Source organism: Babylonia areolata, chromosome 9 (genome assembly GCF_041734735.1).
Source record: "Babylonia areolata isolate BAREFJ2019XMU chromosome 9, ASM4173473v1, whole genome shotgun sequence".
Lineage (NCBI taxonomy): Eukaryota > Metazoa > Mollusca > Gastropoda > Neogastropoda > Buccinidae > Babylonia > Babylonia areolata.
In genome coordinates this window covers 47,413,339-47,440,351 of record NC_134884.1, presented here as the reverse complement: position 1 = coordinate 47,440,351, position 27,013 = coordinate 47,413,339, and the positions used below count along the sequence as shown (strand labels likewise).

General features: G+C 44.7%; 1 protein-coding gene across 10 annotated transcripts in view; it reads left to right on the top strand.

The window, feature by feature from the left end:
- The window catches only part of LOC143285550 (uncharacterized), a 126,677-nt gene that overhangs the window by 85,358 nt on the left and 14,306 nt on the right, over positions 1-27,013 (top strand). For all 10 annotated transcript variants that reach the window (XR_013055695.1, XM_076592924.1, XM_076592923.1 and 7 more), the window contains 10 exons: positions 1,925-2,116; positions 3,465-3,607; positions 4,270-4,492; positions 5,753-5,954; positions 8,825-10,821; positions 13,251-13,459; positions 16,888-17,019; positions 20,098-20,196; positions 22,628-22,771; positions 23,447-23,542. Coding sequence is in view for 9 of the 10 variants with exons in the window: in XM_076592924.1 (XP_076449039.1) it covers positions 1,925-2,116; positions 3,465-3,607; positions 4,270-4,492; positions 5,753-5,954; positions 8,825-10,821; positions 13,251-13,459; positions 16,888-17,019; positions 20,098-20,196; positions 22,628-22,771; positions 23,447-23,542 (3,437 nt within the window). In the remaining variant the exon portion in view is untranslated. The remainder of the gene's footprint in view (positions 1-1,924; positions 2,117-3,464; positions 3,608-4,269; positions 4,493-5,752; positions 5,955-8,824; positions 10,822-13,250; positions 13,460-16,887; positions 17,020-20,097; positions 20,197-22,627; positions 22,772-23,446; positions 23,543-27,013) is intronic.

Below are 27,013 nucleotides of genomic sequence, written 5' to 3'. Positions count from 1 at the left end.
GTGCCTACAACACACAACAACTAGCTCAAGGAAACCAAAATACACAAGTTATGCACATTGAGGGGGAGGGAGCAGTCAGTTGTATGCGTGTGTGTTTTTTGTTGTTGTTGTTGTTGTAGATAATAGGCCATTATGAAATTTCAGTGAAAGACGGGGAATATTCTCTTATCTAGAATGGAAGAGGCGAGCATGAGAAGAAAAGAGTTGGGGTTTTTTGGTTGTTTTGATAACCAGACTGAGGAATGTGGGTGAGGGTCAGGTGAGGGGAAGGAGAGCCCATGAGGGGAGGGGAGGAAGGGAGGAAAGTGATAGCTGTATTTCCCTGTTGGTGGCTTTAAAACTAAAAGCCGGAGGTGGAAGAAGGGAGATGGGGTGGGGGAAAGATTCAGCCATGGTGAAAGAATGATCACACACACTCTGTCCTAGATTGGTTCAAAACAGTCTGCTCTTTTTCTCTTACTTTTTTCCCCCTTTGTTTCAAAATAGGGATGGATAGGGGTAAATGCAGAGCAGATTGCAGTTTGTTTTGTTTTTTTGTTTTTTTAAAATAATTTTATTATCAATTAACACACACAAAATATATATGTAAACCCCTGTTAATCAAAATAAGAAAGTTCACAACACTAATCCTCACTCCCTCCCCCACCCCCACCCCTGTTAATCAAAATAAGAACGTTCATAACACTAATCCTCACTCCCTCCCCCACCCCCACCCCTGTTAATCAAAATAAGAAAGTTCATAACACTAATCCTCACTCACTCCCCCACCCCCACCCCTGTTAATCAAAATAAGAACGTTCATAACACTAATCCTCACTCCCTCCCCCACCCCCACCCCTGTTAATCAAAATAAGAAAGTTCATAACACTAATCCTCACTCACTCCCCCACCCCCACCCCTGTTAATCAAAATAAGAAAGTTCATAACACTAATCCTCACTCCCTCCCCCACCCCCACCCCTGTTAATCAAAATAAGAAAGTTCATAACACTAATCCTCACTCCCTCCCCCACCCCCACCCCTGTTAATCAAAATAAGAACGTTCATAACACTAATCCTCACTCCCTCCCCCACCCCCACCCCTGTTAATCAAAATAAGAAAGCCCCCACCACCGCCAACTTGTGGTACAGACAAAAATGTAAGGGAGGGGAGGTAATAGATTAAAGTTGAAAAAAGGGGAATTGAAAAAAGGAGTGTGGGAGGGTTTGTTTGTTTGTTTTGTTTTGTTTGCCTTTTGAGAAATTAGGGTTTCCCACCACCAGATGCCAAGCAATTGTTATGAATATGTAAAACGTGTTGTTGATATCACCAGATAATTGGTTTTTAGGAAATGACACCTTGAAAATAGGACAAAGTTACAAGTTTCCTAAGAAATGTTTGTTTTGCCATTTTCAGCATGAACTGTGTGTCCCTTGATCTTGATAGTTAGATAGCAGTGATCAGTTCTGGTGGTTTGTCACTGTTGTTATGTTACTGGTGATCTTTGAATTGTGTAAAAGATTTTTGTTTCTGATGTCGTTGGGATTTGAAGGAGAGTTGGGCCAGTTCATGTTTTGCCGACATGGAGAACTTACTTACCTGGTACTGTGTTGATGATTTTTGCCATAGAACTGTGTTGTGGAACTGACCTGTCACATTTCTCGCAGCCCAGACATGGGAAACCCTGTACTGAGTTCGTTAGATGATTAGTTGAGAGAAAAAAAAAGGCATTTTGTATTATTGTTTTCTCAGTGAACTTGAGTTAAAGTATGTACATTTCAGGCACTGACAGGGGCGGAGTGTTGGGTGTATGTACAGGTCAAGCACCTGCTCCCCCTTTCTTTGTTTTTCTCTGTGTTGTTGTTTAACGTGGATGCGGTGTGGTGTGTTATGGGTTAGTCCACACGCTCTGACGCCTCGTTCAAACTGAAACTTGTCATTTCAGATTCTTCGCCCAAACCGTCCTCACCACCCCCGTCAGTGACCTCCACCAAACGAACGCCGGCAGACAAGAAGGTGAACAAGCGAAACGAGCGAGGAGAGACGCCTCTGCACATCGCTGCCAAGAGAGGGGACGTCAAGCACGCACGCAGACTCATCAAGTCCGGGGCCTCAGTCAACGTTGCCGATTACGCAGGTTATGATAATGATTATTGTGATAGAAATAATGAGTGCAATATAGAAATGTTTCTATTGCGCAATATCCAGTACTGATGCTGTTCAAAGTGACTGACATCATCCATTTAGGTGTAAACAATACTTTGAAATGTTGCCTAGAAACATTACAACAGCTCTGTGTATTTGCACTGATGTTCGTGATAGGTGAGGAGGGTGGCAGAATGGAAGACGCTCAGCTGCCAATATAGAGAGTCTGTGACGGTGTGGGTTCCAATCCCACTCTCGCCCTTTCTTCCAAGTTGGACTGGAAAATCAAACTGAGCATTTAGTCTTTTGGATGAGATGATAAACTGAGATCCTGTTTGCAGCACATACTTGGCGCACAGCAAAAGAACCCATGGCAAACAGAAAGTGTTGCCCTCTGGCAAAATTATATAAAAAAAAACCCACTTTGATAGCTACACAATGGTATTTATATAAGCATGGACTTAAGGCCTGACAAGCGTGTTGGGTTATGCTGCTGTCAGGCATCAGCCTAACAGATGTGGTGTAGCGTATATGGATTTGTTCAAACGCAGCGACGCCTCCTTGAGAAACTGAAACACACAACCTGTGTGATCTGTGTGATAGCACACATGCCCTGTTTTCTGTGTGATAACACACATGCCCTGTTTTCTGTGTGATCTGTGTGATAGCACACATGCCCTGTTTTCTGTGTGATCTGTGTGATAGCACACATGCCCTGTTTTCTGTGTGATAACACACATGCCCTGTTTTCTGTGTGATCTGTGTGATAACACACATGCCCTGTTTCCTGTGTGATCTGTGTGATAACACACATGCCCTGTTTTCTGTGTGATCTGTGTGATAACACACATGCCCTGTTTTCTGTGTGATAACACACATGCCCTGTTTCCTGTGTGATCTGTGTGATAACACACATGCCCTGTTTCCTGTGTGATCTGTGTGATAACACACATGCCCTGTTTCCTGTGTGATCTGTGTGATAACACACATGCCCTGTTTTCTGTGTGATCTGTGTGATAACACACATGCCCTGTTTTCTGTGTGATAACACACATGCCCTGTTTTCTGTGTGATCTGTGTGATAACACACATGCCCTGTTTTCTGTGTGATCTGTGTGATAACACACATGCCCTGTTTTCTGTGTGATAACACACATGCCCTGTTTCCTGTGTGATCTGTGTGATAACACACATGCCCTGTTTTCTGTGTGATAACACACATGCCCTGTTTTCTGTGTGATCTGTGTGATAACACACATGCCCTGTTTTCTGTGTGATAACACACATGCCCTGTTTTCTGTGTGATAACACACATGCCCTGTTTTCTGTGTGTTGGTCAGGCTGGACCCCTCTACACGAGGCGTGTAACCTGGGTAACGTGGACGTGGCCAAGCAGCTGCTGAAGGCGGGCGCCAGTGTCAACGTGCTGGGACTGGGGGACGAGTCGCCCCTGCATGACGCCGCCATCAACAACCACAGAAAGGTACTTTCACATCGCGCTTTTTCAGGTCTGGTGCCAGTATAAGTCTTTGGTTGACAACACTGAAAATGATTATTATGTTTGTTTTTGGTGGTGGTGTTTTACTTTTTTTTTTTTCTTTTTTTTTTCTTTTTCTTTTCTTTTCTTTTTTTGCTTTCTTTTCTTTCTTTTTTTTAAATATTTTATTTTTCTTTAGTAGGGCATCATTAAAGAAGAGGTATGTACACATGGTGTACTGTCAGATCAGATATATAATGTCTTCAGTAGATGACACAGAAGAATACTTTTTCATGTTTTTTTTAAAAAAAAAAAAAAAGTTTTTTTGTTTCTGTTCAGTATGCTCATTTATACTCAAAGAAAAAGTTGGTGAAAAATGGTGGAGTGTGGGAGGGTGATAAACGTCCACTCTGGGATTTAAAAAAAAAAAAAAAAAAAAAGATTTAAAAGAAGCTATTACAGTTGAATTACGTAGACATATTCCTAAGATTTTCCTAAATTACTACCACCAGTCATAGTTGGAATAGTCAGGACACCAGATGCCTCCTCCGGTGTTCTGGTGGTCATAGTTGGATACGACTGACTAACATACATACATATATACATACACTGACTAACTGTTGACACACTGAGTTAAACTCTGTGTGTGTGTGTGTGTGTGTGCGCAGTTGGTGGGGATCCTGCTGAAGCATGGCGCCAACCCCCTGCAGACCAACATCAAGGGGCAGACCCCGGTGGATGTGGCCAACGACGCCAACATTAAGAAGTTGCTGAACCGAGAGATCGTGTCCTCCAACAGCGACACCTCCAGCGTGGAGGAGGTCACCTCCCCCACCTCCCCAGACAGCCTCGCCTCCATCAAGGATGATGACCGGGGCCTGGATGTGGAAGGTACCCCACAAAACTATAGGGATCATAACCTTAGGAACATTGTGCTTTGATTATCTCTGTCCCAGGACCCATACCCCTCTCCCCCACGCTCCCCCACACTACACTCATTTGCAGATCCACCAATATAGTTTACATCCTTAACTGCACCCTATGTGGCAAATTATAAGTGGGTGGAACTGGCTGCACCATAAATGACTGTTTACATGACTGGAACATTTACGATCATTAAGGGTGAACTACAAGGACCCCATCTGTCACCACTTCAACAGCCCCCACCACAGTCTGCCCCATGCCAGTATCACAGCTGTGCGGTAGAACCACCTTGACAGAACCTACAGAAAACACATGGAATCCCCTGTTATTGCCCGCCTTGGCACACTCCACCCAGGAGAGAGTGACCAGAGGCATCACCAGCCCTCCCCATCTCCTGACTGCTCTTCCTTTCCTTTTCTTTCCCCCACCCTACCCCTCCCCACCCCCAACCTTCTTCTCCCACCTCCTCTGAATTTCTATTCACTCCTCTGTTCATCCTCGTCTTCGTTTAGTGATTAATGCCTATACCTTTTCTTCAGCTTTGCTTTTTCCTTCAGTGTTATTTCCAACTAACACAGTCCCTGAAGACTGACCTATAGTCTGGACACCTCTTATCAGAATGAGTCTTATTTTACAACCAACATTTTTTTGTTGTTGTTTTTTTGTTGTTGTTTTTTTGTTAACTTTCTCCTTTTGATGTACTGGGTTGTTTGGTATGGCTGGACATTTTTTTTTCTAATTCGACCATTTTCCTTCCACTCTTTTTTTATTTATTTATTTTTTTTTTTTTTTTATGTGTTCTGTTACATTTTAATTTATTTACTTCTTTGTTTATTTGATTACATTTTTTTTTTTCGTTTTATGTTAATGTTTTTACACAGACCTAGGTTACTATGAAGGTCTGACCAGCACTGTAGGCGTCTGCTCCTTTTTTTCTTCCTTGAAAATTGAAAACAAAACTTTTTCTTACACAGTAACAGCAGATGTGGTGTAGAGTTTATCGTTCAGTTAGCTCGCTTTGACACCTCCTTCAGACTGAAAACAAAACTGATTGTGACGGAAATGAGTTCTCTGTTACACATCCACCGACGATTGTGACGGAAATGAGTTCTCTATTACACATCCACCGACGAAAATTAGTTCTTTTTTCAAATACACTGACAGAAATGAGTTCTCTATTACACATCCACTAAAATAGAGATACTGGCTTTTTTTCTCTTGTTTCAGAAATCAAACCTCGCAGCTCGTCTATGTCGATGGTGAAAGGCGACAACTCGTACTCCTTAGGAGGGAGCTTTGGAAATCGCCGTCTGAGCCTACCTCCCAAGTCCCCAGTGGACAAGCCCCTGTCTTCCCCTCGCTTGTTCCTCAAGTTTAAATCTGCAGGCAGCAGCAGTGGAGAAGAGGCGGGTCCCAACCAGGGACAGAGGTAGAGAGACGTGTAGTGTACAGATAATATGACCATGAAATACAACTTATTTTAAGAGTTCTGTTTTACTACATATCATAAGTAAATATTGTTTTAACTACACATGCTTCACCGTGACCCTTTAGTGCAGTGCAGACTCCACAGTGTGCCGGAAATATTATTTTTCAACTTATCAAAAGTGAGTCTTGTTTTCAACTTATCAAAAGTGAGTCTTGTTTTCAACTTATCAAAAGTGAGTCTTGTTTTCAACTTATCAAATGTAAATCTTGTTTTACAACTTCACAAAAGTGAGTCTTGTTTTACAACTTTTTTACAACTATCCAAAAGTGAGTCTTATTTTTCAGCACACAAAAGTTAGTCTTAAATCGTCCTTTGCAACTTACAAAGTGAGTCTTGCTTTTGACAACATCCAGTTTTTATAAACCTTCAGGATTTGTTATGTACAGACTGCACAAAAAGTTAACAACTTATCAAAAGTGAGTATTATTTCAGATTTTTTTTTTTTTTATAACTATCCAAAAGTAAGTCTTGTTTTTCAGCTTATTAATAGTTAGTCTTTAGTCTTCTGTTACTACTTACCGAAAGTGAGTCTTCTTTTACAACTTACCAAAAGTGAGTCTTGTTTTTCAGCATATCAGAAGTTAGTCTTTAGTCTTCTTTTACAACTTACCAAAAGTGAGTCTTGTTTTTCAACATATCAGAAGTTAGTCTTTAGTCTTCTTTTACAACTTACCAAAAGTGAGTCTTGTTTTACAACATACAATTTTTTTATAAACCTTCAGCATTTGTTGTGCACAGATTTCACAAAAGGTCAACAGTAATTTCATTAAAGCTGATATAATTTCATAAAAGGTTAAAACCAAATCTGAGATGATCAAATTATGCAGGCTGGATATAGTTTGGTCAGCCATGGGCCTCCCATTTACTACACTGATGGCTGATTCAGACACGTGTGCACCAGGAACAGTTTGAAGAAATGCTTTTGAAAAATCAAATGTTTCAGTCAAAAATGTTATTATTCCATGGTTTATAAACAGTGGCTGTTGTTTTTCATTGTTAAAAACCTGTAAATGCACATGCAGGGAGGTACCTCTGGTTATGAGTGTTGCTCATTACATTCGCTGCATTCACAGCTGTTTGCTAAAAACCTAGCATGCTTTCACCATGCCCTCAAGAAGAAAGCTGTGCGATTTCCCAAGTGTTCTTTTAAGGGTTTTTTTTTGTGACCAATGTACTACTTTATTGTATTGTACTACTTTTTGACACACCACATTTCTCTGTATGAAATTCTGGTGGCTTTTCCCAGGGGAGAGCTTGTCGTCACAATGCAGTGCTATCCTCCTCTTTTTTTTTTCTTTTTTCTTTCTTAAAGTGTATTTGTTTTACTATCATCAGATAGAATTCTTTTACAGAATTTTGCCAGGAACAGCTTTTGCTGTGGGTTCTTTTATATGCACATTGCACACAAGACCGTGGTTTTTTTGTCTCATCACACCGGACCTTAGTTTATTGACTCATCTTACAGGACTTCAGTTTATTGTCCCATCCATAGATTAGCATCCAGACTACCATCTACCATTGTAGGTGGTTTTGAGCATGGAGTAAAATGCCATTCCCAGTTGGTGTAGTGTGCCAGAGGGATGAAGTTAAAAGGGGACAGTAGTGGCTTCACTAGTGTTGAGCAAATAATTCAACTCATTCTACTCCAGGTACAAGTTAACTCGTACCATGATTACTTCCCCTGTGGACCAGGTAGGAGTTGTCTCCTACCAACACACAGTTTGAATTTCGTTTATTCTTGCTTGGTGCAGTTGGCATTGTAAACTGAACTGTTTCTGGATTCCTGAGGCAGGAAAACGAAGCCTTGTTTGACAGATTAAATCAGCAATTCTGCATTGATTTTGGCCATTTCAGTGAACCACCCTGGTGGTGTTGGTTTTTGGTTGTTGGTTTTTTACAGTGGCCTCATGCAGTGCAGGTCCAGAGGAGTTGAAGAAAGGCATGGAGCTGTAGGCTAGAATGAGATCAGCAGGCATGGAGCTGTAGGCTTGGAGCTGTAGGCTAGAATGAGATCAGCAGGCATGGAGCTGTAGGCTAGAATGAGATCAGCAGGCATGGAGCTGTAGGCTAGAATGAGATCAGCAGGCATGGAGCTGTAGGCTAGAATGAGATCAGCAGGCATGGAGCTGTAGGCTAGAATGAGATCAGCAGGCATGGAGCTGTAGGCTTGGAGCTGTAGGCTAGAACGAGATCAGCAGGCATGGAGCTGTAGGCTTGGAGCTGTAGGCTAGAATGAGATTAGCAGGCATGGAGCTGTAGGCTTGGAGCTGTAGGCTAGAATGAGATCAGCAGGCATGGAGCTGTAGGCTTGGAGCTGTAGGCTAGAATGAGATCAGCAGGCATGGAGCTGTAGGCTAGAATGAGATGAGCAGCACTTCTGGTAACTCGTAATTATACATCCAGGACGCTTTAAAAATGGAAAGCACGTACTGTGTTCTTCAAGCAGATCCTTGGCACGCTTTGAAATTTCTAGAACAAACATGTTATGGAAGTAGTAAAAATCCTGTATCATAGCTTCTGTCTGACACTCAGATCATCTACTACAAAAAGTTGTTTCCCTTAACTTACTTGTTGGCCCAGAAACCCAGATAGGACTGGAAGGTATGGCTGCCTATGTGTGTGTAGCCATGCAGATTTGACGAGAAAGTGCAGCACTAGTGTGACCCTCTGAATGTAGTTTGGGACCCCTTATAATTAAAGAGTCCCTGGGAACCTTAAGACTTTAAGCTTATCATAAGCCCTGTTTGAATTTGGTGACTGCTGGACTATGTGTATTGTATCATTTTGTTTTTTGTTGTTGTTTTTTCCAGTAACAGAAAGAGCACAGATTCCAAAGAACCAATGTTCAAGTCGTATATCCTGACCATGGACACAGGCGACCAACAACAACAACAACAACAGCAGCAGCAGTTACAGCCACCCTCCCATCACGGGCGGGAGCGGGGGGGAGGGGTGATGAACCGGGGAGGGGGCAGCGGTCGCCCCTCACCCTCCTGCTCTCCCGTGTCCAGCATGGAGGTGGGGGGTGAGGAGGGGGCACGCCGCTCAGACCTCCTCCCTCCCTTCCCCACCGACCACCACCACCACCCCCACCCCCACCACAACCAGCACCACCATCACAAGGCACGAGGAGGTCCAGACAACTGGGACAGTATCATGCGGATAGGTGGTGGTGGTGTGGGGGGTGGTGGTGGTGGTGGGGGGGGGAGCCAGAACAGTGTGGCTGCACCCTGCCCATCGTCCACCCCGTCTTCCTCCTCCTCCACCCCTCTCACCTTGCCGTCCCTCAAAGTGCAGTGTGTTCGCCCAGACTCTTCCGAGGAGGAGAGTGGCTTCCCCTCGTCTCAGGGACCAGGGCCCTCATTGCAGCGTCTGCGCACTGAGCCCTTCACCCCTCAGCCTCTGGAGGAGGTCAGTGACGATGAAGACGATGACGAGCGGGGAGGCGGCGGGGTGTTCAGAACAGGTGTTCGAACCTCGCGCTTACAGCAGAACGCGGGAGGGGCCGCCTCACGCCTGTCCCCAGGTGTGACAGGTGGTGGTGGTGGTGGTAACTCTGGCCACCACCTGCGGGACAGTCAGCACATTCCAGCCTCCATGGAGGGCGTGAACCACAGCACCAGTGCTTCATCATCATCATCGTCTACGGGTCGACATCGCATCAGTCATCAGGCAGGGCCGGTGCTGGAGGGGGGGAGTGTGGGGGTGTGTGTGTCACGAACCGGCAGCGGTGTGTCATCCACCACTGGGGGGAGTAGCAGTGCGGCCAGTGGTGTGGAGAAGGATTCCCTCATCGCTCCCGGTCCCGCCGACAGGACTTCCCAGCCCGCCAACCACCCCCACAGCAGTAGTCGTCGAAGTAGTGGAGGTGGTGGTGGTGGCAGCATTTCGTGTGTCAGCAGTTCAAGCGTGGCGAGTGAGGGGAGTGTGCCGGTCACGGTCAGTAGCGGGGGTGGGGGTGTTTCTCACACAAACGCGACCTCCGCCCCCTTCCTCCCCAGCTCCAATCTGCACTCAAACTTGGGGACGTTGCGCTGGGAGACGCAGCGGTCCTCTCTGGGTGACCGGGGGGACCGAGCCTCACCCAAGGCCTTCCCCCCCAGCCTGGATCTGTTGTCGGCGGAGAAGTCGGACAGCTCAGCCAGCTCCCCGCTGCGCATGGATATCGACGAGAACATGTCGTCTTCCCCCCGGTCTGACCGTGACAACGAAAGCCGGCTCTCCTCCTGCCCCAAGGTCCCCCCCCTCAAGATCATCCTCCCTTCCCAGAAAGCCTCGGCCACGCCCCATGCCCCGGACCAGACGAAGAACCTGCTGTCCAAGCCAGCCCTCCCCTACGTGCTCAATCCAACAACCCAGGCGGCGGCCAACACTGGCCAGTGGACCACCATGGACGTGACGGACTCTGACGAGGGGACCAAACCGCCACCCACCTCCCTGGCCCCTATGTTGCCGAAGGAGGAAAACTCGTTGACGATGAACACCCCCTCTCCTGCACCCCCTTCCCGTCCATCCTCCCGCACAGGTTCCAGCGAGCGGGATGAGAACAGAAACTCTGCCGGCAAAGGGGCGCTGCCAGAGTCGTCATCGTCGTCGGTTACCAGGGAGGAGCTGACCAGCAACGGCAAGGAGGAGGAGGAAGGAGGGGACAGGGAGGAGGAGGAGTCACGCCCGACACGGACGCTGCGATCTCACACAGCCATGAAGCAGCAGCAGGAGCAGAAGCAGCAGAAGACGGGAGGTGGTCAGCCCAAAGTGGAACCCAACAAGGAGACGCAGGACAGGGTGTCCAAGGCAGACTCCAGAGGTGATCCTCTCCCCTCACCCTCTCCTTGTCTCTGCTGCCTCGCTCTTTTGTTTAGTTCTCAGCCTCTTTGTCTATCTCTTTCTCTGTTTCTCTTTCTCGATTTCTTTTCTCTTTTCTCTACTATCAGGAAAGTCATTTAATCTTCTCAACATCTGTTCATTACTTTCGTGTTCAGTGCATTCAGCAGATGAGAATCATATTTACTGCAACTGCCTGTATTTAAAGGTCCCATAGCCTTCTATGGCCACAGGGGCAGTGAATTGATATCCACTGTGTCTGGTCATTCTAGGGCTCAGCATAGGAAGGGGGGGGGCCCAATAGGAAGGAGGGGTCCAATCCTCCCGCCAATTTTCATCTTTCCCAGCCAATGTTCGATACCTGGGTCAGGTGAGGAACGTCAGGGCAAAGTGCCTTTCACAGCACCATGCCGGAAATGAGTCTTGAACTCTTTTATCACTGGTGAACACTGGATCTGAAGTCCCAACGCCTAACTGATTCAGACATGGTTCGCTTTATTCATACAGTCATGGCTTTAGCGGACTTAAATGGCATTTTCTTTTTCTCACCAGCTGCGTGAGACTAACCTGACTAGATAGTTTGATGTATTTTGATATGATATTCCCCCCATGAACTTCAGTTTCAGTTTCAGTAGCTCAAGGAGCCGTCACTGCGTTCGGACAAATCCATATACGCTACACCACATCTGCCAAGCAGATGCCTGACCTGTGGCATAGCCCAACGCGCTTAGTCAGGCCCTTCATGATGGCATAAAAAAAGTTACAAAATAAATGTTTATGTAAGTTAGTAATGTTTGTGTAAATTGATATAAGTATTCAATGATCATTAATAGTTTATCAAAAATGGTCAATTTCTTCAATTCTTGACTTGCTAGTGCACACAAATTAGTAGATTTATCTATTTTCTATATGATGACCATGTTTCAGCTGTTTGTGTATGTGTCTATACTGGTAAACTTTTCTGTTGACCCTTTCTTGTTGTAGTTATCTGAAAGTCTCTCCATGTATATGACTGGAGAATTCTTTCAAAGACAAAGGATATATATATATATATACACTAGTGATGTATACAGACTGACTCCGAATGACACTTTGGTCCTTGTTTTGCTGAGCATGTTGTCCACTTTATCGTTAAAAATAAAGAATGAGGCAGTATCCAGCAGAAAGCGATTTCTGTGCCTAGCATAGTAGCAAACATAAAGCATTGATGTGACTGATTTCATCTATCATTTCAGATTTTGTCTGTATTTTCAGTGATTGTGCTTGTAGTGTGTGAAGCACTGTACAAGAATCAACACAGAAAAGAATGTGAAATTAGTCCCGTGTAATAAATGTTATAATTGATTAGGAAATTTAAGGCCATCTATATGGCAGTGTCTGAGTGAGTTGTTGAAAAAATTGGTATTTGTTGTTTGTATGTGAAGAAGAAGAAGAAGAATTTTGTTTAAATGTCCCGTCACACATATCGGTGATTGAAGACATTTTGTTAAAGTATTTATGAATACATCTGAGTATTATCGGTTAGAAGGGGTGGGAGATGTGGATGAATGGAGGGTTGGAAGAAACTGGGCAAATGAGGGTAAAAATGTGGGTGAAATTTGGAAGAAAAAAACAACAACAAAAAAAACCCTCTAAATACAGTTACAGGAAATTACTTAAAGGACTTCGTAAAAGAGAAGTCGTTAAACTGACAAGCGAAACAACTGATAATGAATGCAAAAAGTCAAAAACATCAACGTTCTCAGTCACTTGTGAAGACACACTTTCGTGTACAAAAGGCTTCATCAAGCTACAGCGAAAAATTATATGCTCAATTGTCAGGTTACTAAAGCATATACACTTGACATTAGAACAATACTTGGTCCGTAATGAATTTGATAATAGTCTGAGAGCTAAGCTCAGAATTGGTCTGCGAATCGGACCAAAGTCTGAGAGAGTCAACTGACGAGGTTTTAGACTTGAATTCAAACACCTATAAAAGTCTCTTTCTAGTATATTGCTTATTTCCTTGTATGACAATGGGCAATATACTTTTATACTATCTATATGACTGTATGTGACTGTATTAGTGTCTGCATATCTTGTACAGGTTTCTTTCTTTTCATTTTCTTCTTGTTGTTGTTGTTTTTGTTTATTTTGTTTTGTTTTGTTTCAAGTTGTACAGGGTCAATATTAAGTTTTTCAGTCATGATATGGATGGTCTGGTCAGCCGGGCTATAACTCGTATAAGCAGCAAAATAATAAGATGTAATACCATACTTGTCAGCTTGCAGTTGAAGTTTGTTATTTTGATTATATTGTACATATTTTGATAGAAAAGAAGCTTCTTTGCAAGGGAACACAGTTAATGAATATTTTAGAAGAAGAAAATGATAATAATGAAGATAATTTTTTTTAATTTGCTGTGTGTAGAATTTGCGGAGAACAAGGACGACGGGTCAGGAGAGCCAGCCTCAGACTCAGGAGGTGCGGGGCCCAACGACGAAATTCCCGTCCATCCCCGCAAACGAAAGTTACGGGCCAAGACAGAAGCTCAGACGCGGGAACAAGCGGAGAATCGTGACATCGTCCTGGAGAAACCTCCCAACCCCTACGAGCTGTACCTCAATTTGAGGCGACAGGTAGTACTGTCCCTTTTCCCATTGGTTGTTTGCTTGGAGAAAGAAAGCATTTCATTTAAATGTGCTATACTGTGACCCACTGGTGCAGACTCCAGCGTGGATATTAGTTTACCCTCTTTCAACATTTACGTCCCGTAACGGCTTGCAGTGTAACACCCGAATGTGCCCAGTACCGCTAGCTAAACATGTGCTGACTATGGGCGCAGCCATTGTTGTTTATATAAACGAGACTCTTGCAAGATTCACAGCCTCATTTTCGGCACTTCCTGCCGGGCATTTTGCACTGTTCAGAATCCGATTTGCTTGAATTTTGACAAAGTTGTGAATTTTTAAAGTTGTAAGACGAGTTTGATGATTGCCGAGAGCTTTAACGTAATCGGAACAATTTTTGAATGATTTTTGCATGAGAATCTTGTAAAAATTGATTGAACTGAGTGACCTAGATATTGACTGACCGAGTTTTGCTGACAACGAGAGTGAAGTTGGTACTTGAATGTGAATCGATCAGCGGACCTCCGAAATCATGAATCAAACGCTGGACCTCCGAAATCGATAGTGCCAGTGAGTAGGTCTTGATTTCACTGATATTTGTTGTTGTTCTGCATGATCTTCCTGATTGTGCTAGTTCAATGGAATATATTATTACTGATTTGGTTAAGTTTTGCCAAAGTTTCAAAGTTGCAAGATGAGTTTGATGACTGTCGAGAGTCATAGCATAATCCAAACGACTATTCTGAAGATGATTTCTGCATGAAAATTTTGTAAAAGTCGATCGAACTGTGTGACCTAGACATCCACTGACTGAGTTTCACCAATATTGAGAGTGTAGTCAGTACCTGAGTGGGAATCGATCGCCGGACTTCCGAAATTGTGAATCGATCACCGGACCTCCAAAATCGTGAATCGATCGCCGGACCGTCCGAATCAATACTGTCAGTCATTGATTGCACTGATAATTATTGGCATTCTGCACTATCTTCCTGATTTTGCTAGTTCAGTGGATTATATTTTTCTTTTCATTATGGAGAAATTAAATGTGAGGTAGGTTGGTTGGTTTGTTTTTGTTTGTTTGCTGTTGTTTTTCTCCCGACCATCATAGGAACACACCATCCCTCAAACTGAAAAGATCAAAATCAGCATGTTCATTGTCGGAATTCAAGTTGAGTAAGAAAAAGAATAAAAAGAAGACGTGTTAGAAGACACTGCAGACCAGACAAATTTATTCCAAAGAAAATCATACTGTAATGAAAAGAAATTCTTGCAAAGTTGACCATCAAATTTGACACTTTTTGTGTGTGTGTGTGAAAATACAAAGCAACGTGAGCCTGGAAACAAAAATTCTTTTGCAACCTTATTATGTGTAGAACGCAGGAAAAATAAAAATGTGTAACAAAAGAAGGTGATTATATTTTTAATCAATGTTTATGATTGCCCACTATCGCTAATCGCAAGAGTTATTCCCCTTGGCACAGGATTTCATGGGTGATTAGTGCTGGGCGACCTGTGGGTAAAAGGGTTAATCCCTGCTTGGGGAAGAACCTTTTTTGATGTGCATTGTGTTTGTAAAGGATGATTTGTAATACTACCAGAGTCATAGCGGTTTAAAAAAAATGTTGCAAGTGTGTCCATCTGCAGTGAAACTAGTAAATCAAATAAACTTGCATACGGAAAAAACATGAAGAAAGTGGTGACACTGCACTGTGGTGACGCACTGTCCCTGTGGAGAGTAACCTGAATTTCACACGGAGAAATCTGTTGTGACCAAAAAAAGTCATACAGTACAATACAATACAATGCTACGTACTGCAGTGTAACACAATGCAGCACAACACACCCTTACAAGGACATGCATGCAAGCTTAGTGTTCAACCAAATGAGCCATATTTTGAGGAGAAAAAGGTGCTTCTTTTTTTTTCTTTTTTCTTTCGTAACTCTTTCGCTGCCATGAAAATAAGATTTAAGTGAAATCTATTTGCCAGGGGCTTTTTCCACAAAAAATAGGGATAAATTTTCAAAAAATTCTGTGCTCTTTGTTATTGGAGAAAGACCCATAAAACTTAAAAGCATATATTTTCTGAAAGGTAAATGAATAAAGAATACAAAACACGTGATATTTTCCCATTTTATATATTTTCAGTGACATGCTGTTGTTTTGAAATAGTGTTTTGTTTTTTTATCACATTTTCAAGTTGTTAATTACAAACATTAGTCAGGTAATTTGCGCTAGAATATCATATTTTCGGGACAAATGGATATACGCACACTCAAAATCATACTAGAACAACCACAGTAAAAAAGTTTTTTAAAAGAGACAGATACACAATGCATTGTGACTTCTCTAAGTGATAATATAGATGTGAGGCCACGCCCCCTCGATCTCCACCCCTCTCCTCTTCACCCCTCTCACACGGTCACTTTATCCAGTTCTCACCAGACTGCATTGGCTGAGTGCCAAGAAAATCACTCACACTGAGTCCTGATAATAATTCAGTCACTTTCTGTCATCTGCTACATCTGCACAGCCAGCATCACTTACTGATAGTTGTATATTGGCCACTTTCTTGATTGCTCCCTTTATTTTCTATCAAATCGTCCTATAAACGTTCCTCACTGTCTTCTCCTTCGAATTTAGGCTTCAATTCTTTCTGAGCATCAGCTAAAGAAAGCAATCTTGGTTGATTTTGTTCGCCATGATCGCATGTCTTGAGCACAGCATCAGTCTGACATTTTGTTGAGCGAGCAAGGAGAGGAGCCAGGCAAGCACTGCGGCAGTAACCCAACCAAAATGTTCAAATAAAGGACTGCCTCATGACATAGATGTTGTTTCTAGCTATGAATAGAATCTAGAAAGATTCCCAACCTAAAGTTACCAGTATTTTTGTCAACGAACTGAATGCAAACCAGGGAAAAGTTCTCTCATCATTGTGACAGCGAAGCGTACATGATTGCGCTGGCGAGTTATCTCGTCATATAGGCAGCCTAGGGGTTAAACAGCCCTGTAGCTCTTTACGTTTTTTTGCTGCTGACACCACAAAAGTATAGGCAAAGTTTATAAATAAAGGCGGTGCAAAACAACAGGCAGGAATTCCTCTAACCTATTAACTCATTCAACCCTGCACCCAACCATTGCAAGGGTGTTGAAATTTGTTTCATTAAAACGTTTTACACATTCCTGCAGATATACAGTAAGCAAAGGGAACTAACTTCTGCAGTATTTGCGTCTGTGTCCACGTGTGCTAGTTTGAAGGAAAAGTGGTCCATTTCAGTATATTTTCTGAGTTGTTCCACATCAGTACGGCAGGGAAGCCTGCCGAGGCTGTAAGCTCCCCGGGGTTGAACGGGTTAAGATGAGGAGGATCAAAAGAAACAGTTAACAGGTGGTTTTCCTACTATAGCTAACTATAAATGTTGGTGTTGTCTGTCCACAGCAAATGTTGAACCGACACAAGCTGATGAACTCGGTGACCCCCAAGCCACCCAACGGCTTCAAAGACTACCTCATGGTCAACTGTACCTACGTTCTGCAGGGAAACGCCACTAGCACTCTTTCTGTTCCCATGGTAAGGCTGTGGGTTGTGGTCAGTGGGGTGGACTGTACCTTTACCTGTGTAAGGTGTGGGTTGTGGTCAGTGGGGTGGACTGTACCTTTACCTGTGTAAGGTGTGGGTTGTGGTCAGTGGGGTGGACTGTACCTTTACTGTCTGTACCTGTAGTAAGGTGTGGGTTGTGGTCAGTGGGGTGGACTGTACCTTTACCTGTGTAAGGTGTGGGTTGTGGTCAGTGGGGTGGACTGTACCTTTACCTGTGTAAGGTGTGGGTTGTGGTCAGTGGGGTGGACTGTACCTTTACCTGTGTAAGGTGTGGGTTGTGGTCAGTGGGGTGGACTGTACCTTTACCTGTGTAAGGTGTGGGTTGTGGTCAGTGGGGTGGACTGTACCTTTACTGTCTGTACCTGTAGTAAGGTGTGGGTTGTGGTCAGTGGGGTGGACTGTACCTTTACCTGTGTAAGGTGTGGGTTGTGGTCAGTGGGGTGGACTGTACCTTTACCTGTGTAAGGTGTGGGTTGTGGTCAGTGGGGTGGATTGTACCTTTACCTGTGTAAGGTGTGGGTTGTGGTCAGTGGGGTGGACTGTACCTTTACCTGTGTAAGGTGTGGGTTGTGGTCAGTGGGGTGGACTGTACCTTTACCTGTGTAAGGTGTGGGTTGTGGTCAGTGGGGTGGACTGTACCTTTACCTGTGTAAGGTGTGGGTTGTGGTCAGTGGGGTGGACTGTACCTTTACCTGTAGTAAGGTGTGGGTTGTGGTCAGTGGGGTGGACTGTACCTTTACCTGTAGTAAGGTGTGGGTTGTGGTCAGTGGGGTGGACTGTACCTTTACCTGTGTAAGGTGTGGGTTGTGGTCAGTGGGGTGGACTGTACCTTTACCTGTGTAAGGTGTGGGTTGTGGTCAGTGGGGTGGACTGTACCTTTACCTGTGTAAGGTGTGGGTTGTGGTCAGTGGGGTGGACTGTACCTTTATCTGTAGTAAGGTGTGGGTTGTGGTCAGTGGGGTGGACTGTACCTTTACCTGTAGTAAGTTGTGGGTTGTGGTCAGTGGGGTGGACTGTACCTTTACTGTCTGTACCTGTGTGGGTTGTGGTCAGTGGGGTGGACTGTACCTTTACCTGTAGTAAGGTGTGGGTTGTGGTCAGTGGGGTGGACTGTACCTTTACCTGTGTAAGGTGTGGGTTGTGGTCAGTGGGGTGGACTGTACCTTTACTGTCTGTACCTGTGTAAGGTGTGGGTTGTGGTCAGTGGGGTGGACTGTACCTTTACCTGTGTAAGGTGTGGGTTGTGGTCAGTGGGGTGGACTGTACCTTTACCTGTAGTAAGGTGTGGGTTGTGGTCAGTGGGGTGGACTGTACCTTTACCTGTAGTAAGGTGTGGGTTGTGGTCAGTGGGGTGGACTGTACCTTTACCTGTGTAAGGTGTGGGTTGTGGTCAGTGGGGTGGACTGTACCTTTACCTGTTGTAAGGTGTGGGTTGTGGTCAGTGGGGTGGACTGTACCTTTACCTGTTGTAAGGTGTGGGTTGTGGTCAGTGGGGTGGACTGTACCTTTACCTGTGTAAGGTGTGGGTTGTGGTCAGTGGGGTGGACTGTACCTTTACCTGTGTAAGGTGTGGGTTGTGGTCAGTGGGGTGGACTGTACCTTTACCTGTTGTAAGGTGTGGGTTGTGGTCAGTGGGGTGGACTGTACCTTTACCTGTGTAAGGTGTGGGTTGTGGTCAGTGGGGTGGACTGTACCTTTACCTGTAGTAAGGTGTGGGTTGTGGTCAGTGGGGTGGACTGTACCTTTACCTGTGTAAGGCGTGGGTTGTGGTCAGTGGGGTGGACTGTACCTTTACCTGTGTAAGGTGTGGGTTGTGGTCAGTGGGGTGGTCTGTACCTTTACCTGTGTAAGGTGTGGGTTGTGGTCAGTGGGGTGGACTGTACCTTTACCTGTAGTAAGGTGTGGGTTGTGGTCAGTGGGGTGGACTGTACCTTTACCTGTTGTAAGGTGTGGGTTGTGGTCAGTGGGGTGGACTGTACCTTTACCTGTGTAAGGTGTGGGTTGTGGTCAGTGGGGTGGACTGTACCTTTACCTGTGTAAGGTGTGGGTTGTGGTCAGTGGGGTGGACTGTACCTTTACCTGTTGTAAGGTGTGGGTTGTGGTCAGTGGGGTGGACTGTACCTTTACCTGTGTAAGGTGTGGGTTGTGGTCAGTGGGGTGGACTGTACCTTTACCTGTTGTAAGGTGTGGGTTGTGGTCAGTGGGGTGGACTGTACCTTTACCTGTTGTAAGGTGTGGGTTGTGGTCAGTGGGGTGGACTGTACCTTTACCTGTAGTAAGGTGTGGGTTGTGGTCAGTGGGGTGGACTGTACCTTTACCTGTGTAAGGTGTGGGTTGTGGTCAGTGGGGTGGACTGTACCTTTACTGTCTGTACCTGTAGTAAGGTGTGGGTTGTGGTCAGTGGGGTGGACTGTACCTTTACCTGTGTAAGGTGTGGGTTGTGGTCAGTGGGGTGGACTGTACCTTTACTGTCTGTACCTGTGTAAGGTGTGGGTTGTGGTCAGTGGGGTGGACTGTACCTTTACCTGTGTAAGGTGTGGGTTGTGGTCAGTGGGGTGGACTGTACCTTTACTGTCTGTACCTGTGTAAGGTGTGGGTTGTGGTCAGTGGGGTGGACTGTACCTTTACTGTCTGTACCTGTGTAAGGTGTGGGTTGTGTTAATTTGGGTGGGTTGTACCAGTATTCTGTGTGTTCCTATGGTAAGGTGTGGGTTGACTGATTGTGTTTATTTATAGTGTCATGCCCCACTGTTATAGATGTAGTAGTTGTTTGTGTGTGTCACTGTGTATGCATTTGCGTGCTGGTAGGAGTATGCATATGTGTATGGGTATATGTTTGGGGTTTTTTTGTTTTTGTTCATGCAAAGCATCTACTCCTCCCTTCCCCCCCCCCCCCCCCCCCCCACCCCCAATACATGAGGCAGTGTGTATGTGGATCAGTTTGCATGCTTTCGACACCTTGAAACGGAAACCTAGCTGTCATATACGCATTTCAAAATGATTGAAACCCTATGGTGGTGAGTGACCAATGGTGACTTGCATTTCCAGCTGACTCCTCCCAACTCAGTGACGGGCCCCATGAGGGAGCTGTTTGAGGCCCAGGAGCGAGCCCGGTACCGACTTCGTCTGCAGCACCACATAGAGCGGGTCAGTGCTTTGAGCAGTGTTCCGGAAAGTTGTAGGTGTTGTGTTTTCCTGCCCCCCAGCTCCCCTTGTTCCCTGTGTGTGTGTGATTTCTGTGTTGCAGTGTGTGTTGTTTGTGGGCTGGACTTGAAGGAAATCATTGCAGTTAACTTGATTGGATATCTACAAGGACTGAAAGAGACTGGAGTGGATTGGTGTTTTTGCAATCGAAACGAAAGAACGAGGCCAGGAGACTAAAGTATAAAACAACAGCAGTGAAAGTAACTCTTTCCGTTTAAAAGCTACATAACATTTAAGTCATCGCTGCTTGTGCTACCCATTCAGCAATCACATAGGTGAATAAAAGGTACTCGGGAACAAACCCAGACACTTCCTCATGAAAGAAAGCTCTGGCTCTGTCACAAAACTCATCATTTGACATGTGAACACAGCAGCAATGACAGAAGAAATGTGTAAAGACAAAATAACATTTTATTTAAGACTGGCATAGCCTTTTAGCCTCGAATATGTTGCACAGAATATACAGACAATACAGAAGAAATACATGGTTGCCTCAGTGGATTTTAGACACAGAATGAAAGAAGGGTAAGGCCAGCACAGAGTGTTAAATGGAGAGGGTTACTTCACACAATGAAAGAACAGCAAGGCAAGGAGAGAGTGTTAAATGGAGAGGGTTACTTCACACAATGAAAGAACAGCAAGGCCAGCACAGAGTGTTAAATGGAGAGGGTTACTTCACACAATGAAAGAAGGGTAAGGCCAGCACAGAGTGTTAAATGGAGAGGGTTACTTCACACAATGAAAGAAGGGCAAGGCCAGCACAGAGTGTTAAATGGAGAGGGTTACTTCACACAATGAAAGAAGGGCAAGGCCAGCACAGAGTGTTAAATGGAGAGGGTTACTTCACACAATGAAAGAAGGGCAAGGCCAGGAGAGAGTGTTAAATGGAGAGGGTTACTTCACACAATGAAAGAAGGGCAAGGCCAGCACAGAGTGTTAAATGGAGAGGGTTACTTCACACAATGAAAGAAGGGCAAGGCCAGCACAGAGTGTTAAATGGAGAGGGTTACTTCACACAATGAAAGAAGGGCAAGGCCAGCACAGAGTGTTAAATGGAGAGGGTTACTTCACACAATGAAAGAAGGGCAAGGCCAGCACAGAGTGTTAAATGGAGAGGGTTACTTCACACAATGAAAGAACAGCAAGGCCAGCACAGAGTGTTAAATGGAGAGGGTTACTTCACACAATGAAAGAAGGGCAAGGCCAGCACAGAGTGTTAAATGGAGAGGGTTACTTCACAGAATGAAAGAAGGGCAAGGCCAGCACAGAGTGTTAAATGGAGAGGGTTACTTCACAGAATGAAAGAAGGGCAAGGCCAGCACAGAGTGTTAAATGGAGAGGGTTACTTCACACAATGAAAGAACAGCAAGGCCAGCACAGAGTGTTAAATGGAGAGGGTTACTTCACACAATGAAAGAACAGCAAGGCCAGCACAGAGTGTTAAATGGAGAGGGTTACTTCACACAATGAAAGAACCGCAAGGCCAGCACAGAGTGTTAAATGGAGAGGGTTACTTCACACAATGAAAGAACAGCAAGGCCAGCACAGAGTGTTAAATGGAGAGGGTTACTTCACACAATGAAAGAACAGCAAGGCCAGCACAGAGTGTTAAATGGAGAGGGTTACTTCACACAATGAAAGAAGGGCAAGGCCAGCACAGAGTGTTAAATGGAGAGGGTTACTTCACACAATGAAAGAACAGCAAGGCCAGCACAGAGTGTTAAATGGAGAGGGTTACTTCTCAGCATGAAAGAACAGCAAGGCCAGCACAGAGTGTTAAATGGAGAGGGTTACTTCACAGAATGAAAGAACAGCAAGGCCAGCACAGAGTGTTAAATGGAGAGGGTTACTTCTCTTTGCTTTTTTTTTTTTTTTTAAATGTCTTTCAACCATATTCTATATTTTAAACTTGATTTTAAATTCTGTGCAGATTGAGAGAGATGTGGATGGAATAGTCTTTAAACATTGTTTTCACTGAATGTTTAACATTCCTTTGTGTTCTCTTCCACTGGTTTTAACAACGGACAGGTAGTCATCCCTGAAAATGGCCCCTTCGTGGCAAATGCAATTCAAACTCAGGACTGCAGTGCTTCCTCTGCTGTTCCGATCATCAGAGTCAAGATTTGACTGATTGTCATATATACATGCCTACATACATGCCTACATACTTCAAACTGGTACCGCACTGACCTTATTTCACCAGGGTACAGCAGACAGGGGGTAAACCTGTGCAATCACTCTGTGTGTGTGTGTGTGTGTGTGCTTGCGTGTGTGTGTGTGTCTATATGTGTGTGTTGAATGTGTGTCTATATGTGTGTGTGTGTGTGTGTCTGTATGTGTGTGTCTATATATATGTGTGTGTGTGTGTGTGCAGGAGAAGCTGATGCTGGCCATAGAGCAGGAGATACTGCGGGAACACGCCAGGGCAGCGAGGGCTGTGGCCAATCAGAACCAGCCGCTGTCGGTGTGCACCATCCTGTGTGAGGAGGAGATCTATAACCTGCACGAGCTAGACCAGGTACACACACACCTCTGCCTTCTGTCTGATCTCTAACACACACACCTCTGTCTGATCTCTAACACACACACCTCTGTCTGATCTCTAACACGCACACACACCTCTGTCTGATCTCTAACACACACACCTCTGACTGATCTCTAACACACACACCTCTGCACCTCTGTCTGATCTCCAACACACATACCTCTGACTGATCTCTAACACACACACCTCTGGTCTGTAACACACACACACCTCTGGTCTGTAACACACACACACACACACACCTCTGTCTGATCTCTAACACACACACCTCTGTCTGATCTCTAACACACACACACACACCTCTGTCTGATCTCTAACACACATACCTCTGTCTGATCTCTAACACACACACACACACCTCTGTCTGATCTCTAACACACACACACACACCTCTGTCTGATCTCTAACACACATACCTCTGTCTGATCTCTAACACACACACCTCTGGTCTGTAACACACACACACCTCTCTCTGATCTCTCCTTTCTGGGAGGTAAGTGTGAGCATCAGTCTCCAATCTTATTATGATTGTCATATCATTATTATTATTTTATTATTATTATCATTAATAAGCCAAAAATGTACCATGGCAAACAGTATGAAGTGTGTCCACATTGTCAGCCAAGGGCATGTTTTTATTGTGTGAAGGTTGACGAACGGGACAAGAGTTCAAGGTCGCGCTACAACGGGCGTCAGTTTCTGTCCTGGCTGCAAGACGTGGGTGACAAGTACAACAACATCAAGGTGACAACCCCCAATCCCATCCCGCCCCCCGCCCACTGTCACTCTCCCCCCTGACACACCCCCTCCTCCTTCCAACACTAGCTCTTTCCATATTTGTTCTAACACAACTCTCACCTATCAAAGTCTCATTTGCAGTCCTTTGACCAAGCATAATTTAACTGCAGATGTAAAAGGCTCACTTTGCTATGATTTCTCTCAGAATTTTCTGTGCCAGAAAAACTTTGATCGGGAGAAGGGGTAGGTTACACTGTTGTCTCTCTTAGTTCAGCACTTGAAATATTATTCAAACGTATGATAAACAGTACTTATAGGCAACTACCGTTACAAAAAATTGCATGAGTAGCGAAACATGCGCGTCGACAGTGACTGTTAACATTGTACTAGCATGTGTGATGTGAGAATCGGCCCCAGCATGCTGGCTGTGTGTGTATAGTATTGATGTGCGTCTCCCTGTGTGTGTATAGTACTGATGTGTGTCTCCCTGTGTGTGTATAGTACTGATGTGTGTCTCCCTGTGTGTATAGTACTGATGTGTGTCTCCCTGTGTGTGTATAGTACTGATGTGTGTCTCCCTGTGTGTGTATAGTACTGATGTGTGTCTCCCTGTGTGTGTATAGTACTGATGTGTGTCTCCCTGTGTGTATAGTACTGATGTGTGTCTCCCTGTGTGTGTGTATAGTACTGATGTGTGTCTCCCTGTGTGTATAGTATTGATGTGTGTCTCCCTGTGTGTGTATAGTACTGATGTGTGTCTCCCTGTGTGTATAGTATTGATGTGTGTCTCCCTCTGTGTATAGTACTGATGTGTGTCTCCCTGTGTGTATAGTATTGATGTGTGTCTCCCTGTGTGTATATAGTACTGATGTGTGTCTCCCTGTGTGTATAGTACTGATGTGTGTCTCCCTGTGTGTATAGTACTGATGTGTGTCTCCCTGTGTGTATATAGTACTGATGTGTGTCTCCCTGTGTGTATAGTACTGATGTGTGTCTCCCTGTGTGTATATAGTACTGATGTGTGTCTCCCTGTGTGTATAGTACTGATGTGTGTCTCCCTGTGTGTATAGTACTGATGTGTGTCTCCCTGTGTGTATATAGTACTGATGTGTGTCTCCCTGTGTGTATAGTACTGATGTGTGTCTCCCTGTGTGTATAGTACTGATGTGTGTCTCCCTGTGTGTATAGTATTGATGTGTGTCTCCCTGTGTGTGTATAGTACTGATGTGTGTCTCCCTGTGTGTGTGTATAGTACTGATGTGTGTCTCCCTGTGTGTATAGTACTGATGTGTGTCTCCCTGTGTGTGTATAGTATTGATGTGTGTCTCCCTGCGTGTGTATAGTATTGATGTGTGTCTCCCTGCGTGTGTATAGTATTGATGTGTGTCTCCCTGTGTGTGTATAGTACTGATGTGTGTCTCCCTGCGTGTGTATAGTACTGATGTGTGTCTCCCTATGTGTGTATAGTATTGATGTGTGTCTCCCTGTGTGTGTATAGTATTGATGTGTGTCTCCCTGTGTGTGTATAGTATTGATGTGTGTCTCCCTGCGTGTGTATAGTATTGATGTGTGTCTCCCTGTGTGTGTATAGTACTGATGTGTGTCTCCCTGTGTGTGTATAGTATTGATGTGTGTCTCCCTCTGTGTGTATAGTACTGATGTGTGTCTCCCTGTGTCTATAGTACTGATGTGTGTCTCCCTGTGTGTATAGTACTGATGTGTGTCTCCCTGTGTGTATAGTACTGACGTGTGTCTCCCTGTGTGTGTATAGTACTGATGTGTGTCTCCCTGTGTGTGTATAGCACTGATGTGTGTCTCCCTGTGTGTATAGTACTGATGTGTGTCTCCCTGTGTGTGTATAGTACTGATGTGTGTCTCCCTGTGTGTATATAGTACTGATGTGCGTCTCCCTGTGTGTGTATAGTACTGATGTGTGTCTCCCTGTGTCTATAGTACTGTGTGTGTCTCCCTGTGTGTGTATAGTATTGACGTGTGTCTCCCTGTGTGTGTATAGCACTGATGTGTGTCTCCCTGTGTGTATAGTACTGATGTGTGTCTCCCTGTGTGTGTATAGTACTGATGTGTGTCTCCCTGTGTGTATAGTATTGATGTGTGTCTCCCTGTGTGTATAGTACTGATGTGTGTGTCTCCCTGTGTGTGTATAGTACTGATGTGTGTCTCCCTGTGTGTGTATAGTACTGATGTGTGTCTCCCTGTGTGTGTATAGTACTGATGTGTGTCTCCCTGTGTGTGTATAGTACTGATGTGTGTCTCCCTGTGTGTGTATAGTACTGATGTGTGTCTCCCTGTGTGTGTATAGTACTGATGTGTGTCTCCCTGTGTGTGTATAGTACTGATGTGTGTCTCCCTGTGTGTGTATAGTACTGATGTGTGTCTCCCTGTGTGTGTATAGTACTGATGTGTGTCTCCCTGTGTGTGTATAGTACTGATGTGTGTCTCCCTGTGTGTGTATAGTACTGATGTGTGTCTCCCTGTGTGTGTATAGTACTGATGTGTGTCTCCCTGTGTGTGTATAGTACTGATGTGTGTCTCCCTGTGTGTGTATAGTACTGATGTGTGTCTCCCTGTGTGTGTATAGTACTGATGTGTGTCTCCCTGTGTGTGTATAGTACTGATGTGTGTCTCCCTGTGTGTGTATAGTACTGATGTGTGTCTCCCTGTGTGTATATAGTACTGATGTGTGTCTCCCTGTGTGTGTATAGTACTGATGTGTGTCTCCCTGTGTGTATATAGTACTGATGTGTGTCTCCCTGTGTGTGTATAGTACTGATGTGTGTCTCCCTGGTGTGTATAGTACTGATGTGTGTCTCCCTGTGTGTATAGTACTGATGTGTGTCTCCCTGTGTGTATAGTACTGACGTGTGTCTCCCTGTGTGTATAGTACTGATTTGTGTCTCCCTGTGTGTCTATAGTACTGTGTGTGTCTCCCGTGTGTGTATAGTATTGACGTGCGTCTCCCTGTGTGTGTATAGTACTGATGTGTGTCTCCCTGTGTGTGTATAGTACTGATTTGTGTCTCCCTGTGTGTCTATAGTACTGTGTGTGTCTCCCGGTGTGTGTATAGTATTGACGTGCGTCTCCCTGTGTGTGTATAGTACTGATGTGTGTCTCCCTGTGTGTATAGTACTGATGTGTGTCTCCCTGTGTGTGTATAGTACTGTGTGTGTCTCCCTGTGTGTGTATAGTACTGATGTGTGTCTCCCTGTGTGTGTATAGTACTGATGTGTGTCTCCCTGTGTGTGTATAGCACTGATGTGTGTCTCCCTGTGTGTATAGTACTGATGTGTGTCTCCCTGTGTGTGTATAGTATTGATGTGTGTCTCCCTGTGTGTATAGTACTGATGTGTGTCTCCCTGTGTGTGTATAGTACTGATTTGTGTCTCCCTGTGTGTGTATAGTACTGATGTGTGTCTCCCTGTGTGTGTATAGTACTGATGTGTGTCTCCCTGTGTGTGT